At 48.2% G+C, this 11,965-nt stretch overlaps 1 protein-coding gene across 4 annotated transcripts in view; it reads left to right on the top strand.

The window, feature by feature from the left end:
* The first annotated feature begins 365 nt into the window (after positions 1-365).
* Positions 366-11,965, top strand: part of TBC1D16 (TBC1 domain family member 16) — a 38,134-nt gene continuing 26,534 nt past the window's right edge. The window contains exons 1-2 of one of the 4 annotated variants that reach the window (XM_074972109.1): positions 366-382; positions 10,656-10,895. In XM_074972109.1, coding sequence (XP_074828210.1) covers positions 10,718-10,895 — 178 coding nt within the window. In that variant the 5' untranslated portion in view covers positions 366-382; positions 10,656-10,717. Of the gene's footprint in view, positions 383-5,349; positions 5,908-10,655; positions 10,896-11,965 lie in introns of those variants that run through there. The other 3 variants (XM_074972108.1, XM_074972106.1, XM_074972107.1) reach the window with 3 other exon arrangements.

Below are 11,965 nucleotides of genomic sequence, written 5' to 3'. Positions count from 1 at the left end.
AGAGGGGCGGCCCCTGCACTGGGAGGACTGGTCCGGGCAGGGGATGGCGGGGTCTCTCTTGCCCGCCGTAGGGGCTGTCTCGTTGACGCGGAAGCGGAATAGACACCGGAAGTAGGAGGGGCGGCGCGTGTCCCTCCAGCCCCGCGTTTCCCGCTGATCCCCGCGGGATGGGTGACGCGCGGGCGGAGCGCGCCCCGCATCCTCGCGCCGATTCGGGAGGGGGCGGGGCTTCCCATGTCCCCGCCCCCGCTGCCCCTCCCTCACCCCCTGCGCCCGGCCTGGCCTCGCGTTGCTGAACGCGGCGGCGGAGGCAGCTGGAGCAGGAGGGAGCCGCTCGTCCCGGCCCTTGTGCCTCGGGCCGGGGTGGGTCTCGAGCAACCCGGTGCGGGGGTGAGGCTGCCGCCTGGGGCTGGCTGTGCTGGGGCCGCCTCCCTGAGCGGGGGCTTAGCCGGGGGTGGTTGGATCTCGGAGGAGGGGATTGCACTGGGGGGGGCTGCATCCGGGGCTGTAATTTGGATGGGGAGGGGCTGCAGGAGGAGGGGGAGCTGTGTCCTGGATGGGGGGAGGGGCTGCAGGAGGAGGGGGAGCTGTGTCCTGGATGGGGGGGAGGGGCTGCAGGAGGAGGGGGAGCTGTGTCCTGGATGGGGGGAGGGGCTGCAGGAGGAGGGGGAGCTGTGTCCTGGATGGGGGGGAGGGGCTGCAGGAGGAGGGGGAGCTGTGTCCTGGATGGGGGGGAGGGGCTGCAGGAGGAGGGATACTGATGGTTGCACAAAGGAAATAGTATTTTCTAGAGTGAGGAAGGATCTCACTTGCAACCCTGTATAAACGTGTCTCCTCCATAAGCATGCCTGATCCAGATGCTCTCAGCTTCTGTCTTCCTTTGGCCATTAAGGAGCACAAGGAATGTGTTTAACGGGTGCCTAGGCTCTGGGGCTAATGTTCTAATATATGTGGCTTGGGTTTGTCATGTGGTTGCTGCTTAAATCCCACTGAGATTCTTCTTGTGGTTCTCTTAATCCTGGAGTCTATCTTCCTACCCTACACTTAGTGTGGTCTCTGCCCTGGGGGTTTCTGAACATTTGCTTGTCCTTCTGTCCCATTGCCAGGTGCACATTTTATACAGTACTGTACTTAGGATTATTTCCTTGTCTGCTTCTCTTTTTGCTATGTATGGATTTTTGGGTGGTTTTTTTTTAATAGAATAAGCAATTAAGATTGCTAGAAACAATCTCGGGTGCTTACCAGTTACCAAGCAATTTGTAAAATTCTGTTTGTTACAAGCTCAGAAAATGAGCTAATAATTAAAACAGTTTTATTTGAAAACAGAAAAACTTTGGGTTGGAATGAATTTGGGACTCTGTCCCATCTCTGAGTGGTTAAATGGGAGATTCTGTGCTTCCAAATTAGCTGGCAATATGTAGCAGGTGCCAGTGCCTGGAAAGCCAATTTTTCTGAGGATACAATTCTGTTAATTAATTTCTAGTTATTTCTGTGTGTATGAATTTCTCACACGCATTCTTTTTAAAACTTGTCTTTATTATGACTACACTATAATGACATGACAGCATCAAACCTTTCACAGCAATCTGTAAATGTAACATTGTAGCTAACAAACTAGCAGTTTTTTCTGCCCACTTGTTTTTTTTTTTAATGTAGCAGTGCCATCAGTGCTGAAGGAGGGTGGTATTATTATTTTTGTAATTTGTATGTGATGAATAATGAATGTTAGCTCCAGAGCCTATAAAACATTAATCTTGTAACTGTAACGTGGTGTCAGCGTTTCGAGATCCTTTTAATGTACATTTAGGTCCCTGGGCTCAGAAGCCAGATGTTAAAATGCATATTAATTACATGTTCTCCTACCCCCATTTGTTCTTAGTGGGGATGGGAGGGGACAAGAAGTGAGCACTGTGTTCCACCTGGAACCTTGAATATGTGTCCATTTTTATCCTGTTCTTTCTCCTTCCCCTCCCCATTCTGTCCCCTACACTTCACATTTGCTGTCCTGCCATTGTCTAGCTGATGCACTCCACTGTGAATTCAGCAACACGATTCTGGAGTCAGCCAGAGGGTCTCAGGATAACTAAGCAAGATGCCTTCCTGTGCCTTGTGCTGCTCTCAAAAGGTGTGAATGTTACTTCTGGGGGCATTCTGCACCAAAAAAATAAAAATTCTGTACACAATATTTTGTGTGTCAAAATAACACTACATAATCATGCCAGTTTCAATTATTTTGGTAATTTATTTCAAAATACCTGTCAGCTAGTACGTCTGTAACAATACAGACACACACACAAATTCCCCCAGTAGTAGAGAGTTGAAGAAATGTCTGACAACCCAGTTCCTGTGTCTCTGCCCCTTCCTCCTCCCCTGCCCCGCCCCCAGTCCAGCCAGGGGGTCAGACACCAGCCCCCCCCCCTTCCCAGAGCCCAGGGATGCAGAGGGAGAAACAGCCGGATGCTGAGTCCCAGGCTTGCAGGGAGTTTCTGTCTGCTTCCTTGGAGTGTGCTGGGAACTGCAGCTGCCAGGATCCCTCTAGTTCCCTCCCTCCCCGCAGCAGTGTCTTCTGTGTGGGAGCTGGGCTCTGCCAGATCCAGTGGCCCCTAGTGGCGGCCAGCAGCAGTGCAACCTATTTCTGTGGGCGAAAGGAAATTCTGTGCGCATGTTAATTTCTGCAAAATTCTGCGTTGTGCAGTAGCGCAGAATTCCCCCAGGAGTATATTCTGTTCTGCCTGAGGAGACAGAGCCTGCCCCACTGCTACCTCCTCAGAAACACCCCGAAGCCCTACCCCTCCATGCTGAACGTACCGCCATAGTGAGTGAGAGGGAATGTGTCGCTTTCTCTCACATGCATGACTGCCCCCCCTCAGTCGGTGATTTATGTTTCTACCAGCTGCTGCAGGCATCCAAACCGACCTGTCTGTGCTGCCAGGCAGGGGCACATGACTGTTCTCATGGCTTCCCTGTCAGAAGTCATTTTTCTGTAGGGAAGCAAAGAAATGTGTGGGGGACGTGAATTCTGTGCACATGCAGTGATGCAGAATTCCCCCCAGGAGTAGAATGTGCTGTCCCTGCATTCTTAGCAGAAGCTGAACTGGGAATAGTTCTTAAAGACCCTCTCCCATGGCAGTTTCAAGTAGTAACTAACCACTGCCAATCACTGAAATGCTCTTTTAAGTTAACTTGAACAATATTGTTTTCCTCTGAATAGTCACAGTACTTGTAACTTGACTTTATTAATCTTTGTATTACTGTAGTGCTTAGAAGCTCTGGTTGTGGACCAGGACTCTGTTGTGATAGGCACTGTACAAACACACAACAAAAAATGGTTCCTGCACCAAATAGCTTACAATCTAAGATGAGATAACAGATGGATACAGATGAGGGAGTATGAGACAGGACTGGTCAGCATGATAGGCAGTGATCTCAGCACAGTCAGTTGCAGCAATTTTATCATCAACTAAGATACAAAGATTGTTTTAAGGAATAAATATACAAATTAATATAAGTGCTTTAGTTCAGTATCATGAAAAATCCGTATGGTTTGCAAGCTTCTTGGGGCAGGGACTGTGTGTGGATATACTGCTTGTCATAGTTTTGGCACTCAGTAAACTAACTCCCCTTCCCCTATTCTCCATCTACCTGTGTGTCTTTCCTCAGATTGTGAGCATCTCAGGGCAGGGGCCATGCCTTCTTGAGTGTCAGGGCAAAATCTAGCTGCTAGCACAAACAAATAAGTAGGTTAAAAAAATTGTGTAAGAGAGAGATAACTGTTGTGTTAAACCCACATTGTTTCAAATGTCATTGGTGTGAATCAGTGAAGTTTATCCAAATTGTGGCTTTTGACTAAGCATTTATGCTCTACTTGGGGAAAATTTTCCTTCAGGAAGAAAATGTTTGTAAGGACTAAACCTAGCTCATTCCTACGGTATTATGCTTTATAGTGTCTTTCTTACAGACTGCATTCCCAGGTACTCTCTAGATCTACCTAGAATAGTTATACAATGAAAAAGTAATAGCCAAGGAAGAAAGAAATTAAGAGAGGTAGGCAAGGTGTGGGAGGGGGGCAGGGATAAGAGATGACAGTTGAAAGTGGAGAGTTGATGAGATGGCCAGATCCAGAGAGGCAGATGCAGCAGAGGAGAAGGCCCTTGCACCCACTGGGCTGAGACTGTGTGAAGAGGGAAGACTGGTGTGAGAGAAGTAAGACTAGAGCAGTCTGTGGAGGGTGACAGTTTTGACCAGTCTCCTGAAAGGAGAGGACAGCCAGTGGAGTTGTGTAAACATCATTCATTACACGTAGCAGTGTTCTTTGAATACTGGAGTCTGGATTTGGAGAGAGCGGTTTTTTTAAAAAAAAAAAAATTAATTGCAATAGCTCAGGCAGGGCAAGATGGAGGCATGGATGAGAATTTCCGCTTGGGTGGAATCAAGTCCACGGTGTACAGAGGGAACACGGAGAGTAGTATGTAACCATACAAGGCATTGTGGTCTGAACCTGGGACTAGCAATCAGAGCACCTGAGTTTTATTGCTGCTTCTGCTACTTCCTTGTGGCCTTGAGTTCATGAGTTAACCTCTCTGCCTCTGTTTCCTCATCTGTAAAATGGGGGTGAAGCTTGCCTCCATCCAAGGGGGATTGTGTAGATTAATGTTTGAGGAATGCTTTGAGCATAAGTGCTGAGTATTTTGTAGGTGTGGAAGAAACATGAAGCCAAGGTTACAGACAGTGGGAGGAAGGAGGACAAGTGGGAGGCCTGAATCAGGGAGGAAAATGTTGTCTCAAGATGCTCATCTTGCTAAGCAAGGCACTTGTGTCTTTGAGATGTTCAGCTGCAAGAAGTTGAGAGGAAGTGGCAAGTCTGTTTGGTCAAGACCGACTGAAGGTGGACAGAAAGGTGGCTTCTGAGTTTCTCTCTTCACTTATCAAAAGTGAGTGAATGCAGATCTGTCAGCCCCTGTGTAGGGTCCCTCCCCCACCCTAGTGAAGTAATTTTGGTAGACCTCTTAGCATTTGGGTCATGTGATTAATTGGTTTTGCCCTGAGCTATTGGGCTGCTCTATACATACAGTGATTAAGACTGATAATGAGAAGAGTCCATCTGTGTATGCGATCGTCTCCCAAATGGCATTAATGTTTGAGTGCCTGAAGAATGTGCTGCTAGTTGGTTACTCTACTGATGGTGAATTTCTGTAGCTAGGATGAGGTTCCCTTATTGTGTTTCAATATGGGCTGTGAGGAAGATTCTCCTAGTAATTAGTTTAGGGTCAGATTCAGATCTAATGTAATTTTGAAATCAGAGGGCTTAATCCAGGGCTGATTTTGACTTCTGGAGGGTTTGACAAAGATCTTTGATTCCATTCATTCAACATCTCACTGTGTGAACAGTCTAACGTCTGAGAGCCAGCCTGGGGAAAAATATTGCCTTCCCTATTCACTAGGGGAGTAGGATCTTGCTAGCCCTGTCCCTGTCTTCTCTCAGCCTCTCATGTGATAAGAATATGACTTGTAAACAACTACCGTTTGGCTTCTGTCCTCTGGTCTGATGTGCGTAGCATTAGGGGAAGAGCTTTGAAACTGGCTTATTCGTCCAGTGATCAGAACACACTGCTGGAATTTTTTAGATGTTAATGGTTAGGACAGAAGAGCAGTACTGGAGCAGTTATAAGGATATGGCTGGCAGGCACTTAAAAAAAAAAAAGAAGCCATCAAACATTAACAGCACATTGTACAAGCGCAGCAGAGTTCAGTACATGAAATGACGCCCAGCCTGGGGGCGGAGGGCGTGTGCATGTGTGGAGAGGAGCATGTATTACAAATGGTGATTCAGTTACTGTGCTACTATCGGAAGATTTGACTCTGATGCAGAAGGAGTGGGGTATTTTAATGTTTGCCTTTTGTGCCAAGGTAGGTGAATACTGGAGCCAGGGAGTGAAGAATGGGCTCTGGTGATAGCTTCTCCCTTCTCTTGCAGCTGACTTTCAGACCTGGGATGCTGGGCCTGTCCAAGTAGGGTGCCGAACCTCTTTCCCCCTCGTTCTTTTGGGCTGAGACGCTTTCTCACTTCGGGCGAAGTCTTGGTCACACTGATGTCATTTGGAGCTTTGCTCTTGACATCAGTGAGCCCAGGATTTCACTCTGATGCTAATAACAGCTCCTGCCCTTCTCCTTAACTGTGTACTTGGCACGCTGCTGCTGCCAATAGATAGAAATTAAAGATTTTGCGGGGAGGGACCCTAGTTCTCCCCACAATCCAGGACTAGTTCAGATGGTTCTCTACAGTATAGCTTTCCATAGCTTTGGCTAGTCTAATTTTAAATAGCTCAAGCAAGTTGCTAGTAATCTGCTTTTTTCACACACAGATCTCAAAGCACAAAGGAGGGGTCACTGTCAGCATTATCCCCGTTTGACACATGGGGACCCCGAAGGTCAGAGAATGACAGTGACTTGTTCAAGGTTATACACGTGGGCTAGGAATAGGGTGGTAGTCAGGGTTCCCAAGTTCCCGTTTGTGGTGGGACTGGGTCACTCTGCCTGCTCAGTGTTGCCTTTGTCCAACACAAAGTAACACGCCCCTCTCCCTGGGCATTTGAGAGTAGCCCTGGGATCGCTCATGTGGAATGAGGTGGTGTGCTGACATAGTATTAAAGTCAAATTCAAGTCAATTGGAAGAGATTGCCTTGATCAGGAAAATGCAAAATTAATTTATAAATAAATTGATAGGTAGACAATCTGATTCAAGTGTGACTCTAGTGCTGGTTTATCCCGTTTATCCACAGGACAGCCTAGTCTCGTTTCCAAACCCTGTTGTTTGGCTCATATTTTAAGTATTGTTTTCTTTGATTAACAATCACCCCTTGGATCCAACAAGATCCATTGCTGCACCCACAACTGCTCAGCAACTTGGCTTTCAAGCTGCAGCCTCCCTGCTCCCGAGTTTGGTCTGAATTTGTCTATCTAGACTAAGTTCTGTGATAGGGAGCTTTGTTGCCTTGTGTGTCTGTAAAGCACCGTTGTTATTGCTGTATGATACTGCACAAACCCAAAAATACATGCTGAACCCCCTGCCAGGGCCAGGCAGAAACCCTGCACTTCTCTTCTTTATCAGAGAACTGAAAGCTTGTGCAAATGGAGCCAGCAGAGGTTGGTCCAGGAATATCTGCCAAGTTGAGGGTGTGATCTGCCAACCCTCAACAGGATCTTGTTGTTTAAGTTTGTGAAAGGGGAAGGGCCTTTCTAAACAAGGCGGCTGGCTGTCAGAGCTATCTGAGACACTGCTGGCTGCAACTGTGCTTGGCTTCTAGTGAAGAGGACAACAGAAGTAGGCGTTAGGCGGTTAGCAACTGTGTGACTGCTGGCTGCATGATGTTTCTCTGGGGCTCTCTGCTAGCTGGGGAGCCCTGGCATTGGCTAAGAAATGGCTGCATGAATGGCCCCAGCAGCTGCAGCAAAGGGGTCTGACAATAGTTGCTGAGTGGAGCAAACAAATCTTTTCTGTGTGTACATAACAAAAATTGGCAGGCAGTGAGGGCTTATCAGCTAACTCAGCTCTCCAGCTTCCAGAGGGCAGGGTGGGTGATCTGGTTCCTGTTGGAGTGTTAGCTGCTGCTGCGTTGGAATAATCCCCGCAGTCACAAAAAACACAAGCTTAATCTGAAATGTACCACTTTTTAAAAAAAAAAAAAAAAGGTACAACTCTAATGTTGACTTTCCAGCCCTGGAGATGGAATTCATCTTTGTATCCCCTGGACTGTGCAAGGCAAGGAGCAGTAGTACTGTACTACCCCACCATTGTGGGCAGACCCTCCCAAGGGGAAGAGAGGTCAGTCTCCATGGTGCATTCAGTCCTAGGCCTCTTTGCTGAGGCTGCTAACTATTGTGCTGCTTGTTAATTTTGGTGATGGCAGCACCTGTCTGCTGGGAATGAGACTGAGACTCCCCAGCGTCATTTGGTGTAGGCCACGGAACAGTCGGTGGATAACGCTTGATCGCTGCCAGCATGGGCTAGCATCGAGCCAGCAACCTGGAAGTGAAATAATCTCTCTCCTTCCCAGTCCCCTGAACCATCCACTTGCTGTATCTGAAACGCAGCACTTTGGCAATGCGTGCCCAATGCACCAGCCCAGATTTCCTTCGGAGCCAGTGCTTCATGTTCTTGAGCCTTCCACTCCCAGCAGACTCCTGTGTGCAGACAGAGCTGGAGCGATAGCCACAGCCTAGGATCAAAGCAGCTCTTTCTGTTTTAGATCCTTTTCACTTCCCAGGGAGCAACTTTTGATCTTTGGTTGATGCTTTATTCTTTCTGAGCTAGATGGAAGCTAACAAAATGCAGCTGCTGCTGCTTTTCGTTGGCAGAAGGCCTGTGCCTCTTCTGATGTTCCTGGGGGCCCCCTTGAGAGCTGCAGTGCTGCTAGATGGGACCTGCTGCTCTGCGCGTGGAGAAATAGCGTCTCTGTGTCGGTTGCCTCCAGTGGGAGTCCTCTCCCTGTATTTCTCAGATGCTTTCACTGACTCATAGCTGCTTCTGCCTTGATTTCATATCTCGCTCAAACAGGTTCTGAATCTTTAAGATGGTATTTAAGGTTTTGGTGAGATGACTGATGCAGCTAAAGTCCATTCTCTGTATAGTATACGCAGTGAGGGGCAGCCTATCCGCCCCAAGTCAGGATACAAGCTGTGCGGACTATTACATTGATGTGATACAGGTTAAGTGTCTCCACTCCAGACTTGTTGGAGCTTCGGGTCCTGTGATAAACAGGCAGGTTGCTCAGTGTCGCCAATCACCATTGCTGTGAATTCCCTCAGCGTCTTTTGTTGAAATGTTATTTTGTAACTTGTTACAGAGACGGTAGGGGAAATTGCTCCAGACATCCCTCTGCTTTCTCTTCTGGGCTGCGGAGGGACTATTCTTTGTTGACGATTGTTGCAAAAGGCTCTCCCACCTATATAGAGTCTGAGCCTACAGTACTGTGTTCTAAGACAGCCTGGAGAAGAATCAGTACTGAGAGCCCCAGGCTGTGTTGTCTCTTTGTGCCTGACAGGTGTGTTTCTGAAGATGTGTGCAGCATTAGGATCAGGAGGGAGCCTACGAGGAGGCAAAAAAGTAAAGAACGGCTTGCAAACCGATCACCTTCAGAGCCAAGTGGGCTCAGCACAGAGCAGGGTCGATCCATCTTGGTCAAGTCCCACTGATGAGCACAAACTGCCTTAGCTGAGGTGATGATTCAAGCAGACTCAAGCGAGGAAACTTGCAGTTGAGGCTTATGGCTTTTCCTGTGGAAAAGGCACTGTCCGCCACTCTTCGGAGCCTTGTTTACCATCTCTTGTGACGAGCTCGTAGAAACTGGAAAACTGTATTTCCATCCCTGCAGCGTTTACCCTCCCGTTTGAGAAATGCTCGTTTTTCTTTTGTCTCTGTGTTTCCAGTACAGAGAACAAGCTGCTCCCTTTTGTTCACTTCTGTCAATAAACCAGCATTGCTGGTGATGCCAGTGTAGCATCCCACTGCTCTGCTGCCTTGTCTACCCAGACTGGGAATTGAACAGCAGTCTCCTGCGTGGCCACTAAAACCCCAGTTTTATCTTGGCAGTTCTCCCAGCTCCTGCTGGCCCAGGTGGGATTTGGACTGGTGTCTTCAGCAGGCATGGTAGGTTAAATCATTGCAGACAGGCCAGCTTCTATGCCTTCTTTTCAGGTAAAGTGCTTTTTAAGTTATTAACAGTGAAGCTGGTGTTCAGAAGGGCTAGGGCTGTTCGGTATTAGGAGCTGTGAACCCTTCAGGCCCCAGTGGTGTTTCTAGTGTACAGAGTGTCTCTGTAAGTAAGGTGGAGGCAGGGTTCTCACTGACCTGTAACGTTTTTTTCTTTCTGTTCCTGGCTACATCCTCTGCTTGTTCTGCTGGCACGTGGAATGCACTAGCTGATCTCTCCAGGTGCTGCACCTGGGCCCATGGAAATCGCTGGTGCGTGCTGGGTCAGGTTGGTCTGTCCATTAGGGAATAAAGAGGAGTCAACAGAAAGGAACAGCTTTGTCCCAGAGAGAACTTCACGGAGGTAGCTGCTTTCCCCTGTACTTCAGGTGGAACAGAAGCTGGAGCTCTGCCTCGTGGAGCGCGATTTCTGCCTTGCCTTTGTGTTTCGGGTTGTTAGTGGGATTGCTTTGTGCCTGCTCTGCTCCGTGTTCAGCATATCAAGCGCTCTACCTGGCCTAGCTGTTTAATTATGTATGGCCTGAACATCCCATCTGGATTCGGGATCTGGCTTCTCATTAACAGCCCCGCACAAGAACATATCTCATTTTCAGTACAAAGCTTACTCGGTGGTTACAGGGGGATCATATTCCACAGCTAGCTTAAGTTACCTATTGACGGCTGAGACACCCCCATGTGGCCCAGGGATGGCATTCCATATTCTGTTCCAGAATCCATTTGCCTGCTGTGTGTTGAATGTGTTCTCCCCTCTTCCCATCCCCTAAAAAGACCTGAGATTCATGGATGAGTCGTGGGGATGAGGTAGCAGTTGACGGGAACCTTGCCTCTCTGTGAGGGGTAGCAGTGTTGTCCTCGGTTGGTGGTGGGCCGCAGAAGGAAGTTCTTGCTCCTGTCTTGCAGCTGTCATATTGCATTTCTCCTCACACTGTTTCTTCCCTCTTGGCAGATCTTTTGTCTGAATTTGGCTCCTGATTGAAGTTGACGGATAATGGAAACATTCCCCTGGCAATGTCTCTGGGGCGACTCCTCCGACGTGCTTCTTCAAAAGCCTCTGACCTCCTGACCTTAAACCCCGGTGGTGGTGGTGGTTCGTCCTCCATACTGGATGGGGAGATTATCTACTCCAAGAACAATGTATGCGTCCACCCTGCTGAGGTGCTGCCAGGTGTCGGGGAGCATCACCCAGGTGATGTGGTGCTGCACTTGCTGCTCACTCTTCTTTCTGTCTCTGGGAGCGTCTGCGTGTCCATGTCTGCATGGGGTTGGCATGCATCTGAGTCTGAGCACTTCAGGGGTGTTACCGCGGGGTGTGGGAGGTGAGAGCTTCTGCCACCCAATACAGGCAGCATTCCGGAGGGACTGAGGAAAGGCATCCGCTGAGCTGAGCCGTCACTTGTTCTCATCAATGTATCTGTTGTTGTCCAAGGAGCCCTTTGGTGGTTTGAGCAGGGGATGGAGCAGTGGGATTCCTGGCTCTGCCACTGCCTCCCTGTGTGACAATGCACTGATCACATCACCTCTCGGGGCTTCAGTGTCCCCAGCTATAAACCAGGGCAAATGGTACTTGCCTTGGTTCCCGGGGCAGTTGGGTAATGAGCGTTATCGTTAATGTCTGTAAAGTGCTTTGAGATCTCTAGAGAGGGTCAGAGTTGTCATTTAATGTGTAACACTTGGTCCATCCCTCCCTCAGCTGCACTCCGGGATGTCAAGTGCCATCACACCACCCTGATGGAACAAGCAGCCACTGCAGGCATCCGGGGACAAGGAAAACCCTGATATTGGCTTCACTGGAGTCAATACAGGGCTTTTCTTTAAGATAAATGCTGCTTTCTCCCCATTCTTGTCTGCTAGTGGGACCCTGTGTATCCTTGTAAATGGACACCCGCTACTGGCTTAATATTGCAAAATAATTATTTTGCAAATATTGGTTTGCATTAGACGTGTGTGTGTGTGTGTGATTATTTTGGGTTGGCTTTCCAGGAACCTTCTAGACCAAATACTCAGGAGTAACCAGTGTTTAGTGCCCACGTAGAATGGGGATAAATAAACAACAGTGCAAATCTGACATAAAAGTCTGTAATTCAAAATTCACTCTTGATTAGTTGCATAACTCATCCAATCAGGGGACTGAAATGATGGCATGTGATTTCTGTAGCTACCCAGCCCAGTAGGTATTTGGCAGATGAAATTCAATGTTGATAAATGCAAAGTAATGCATATCGGAAAACATAATCACAACTATACAGACAAAATGAT

Source organism: Natator depressus, chromosome 14, assembly GCF_965152275.1.
Source record: "Natator depressus isolate rNatDep1 chromosome 14, rNatDep2.hap1, whole genome shotgun sequence".
NCBI lineage: Eukaryota > Metazoa > Chordata > Testudines > Cheloniidae > Natator > Natator depressus.
This window is presented reverse-complemented; position numbering and strand designations above follow the sequence as displayed.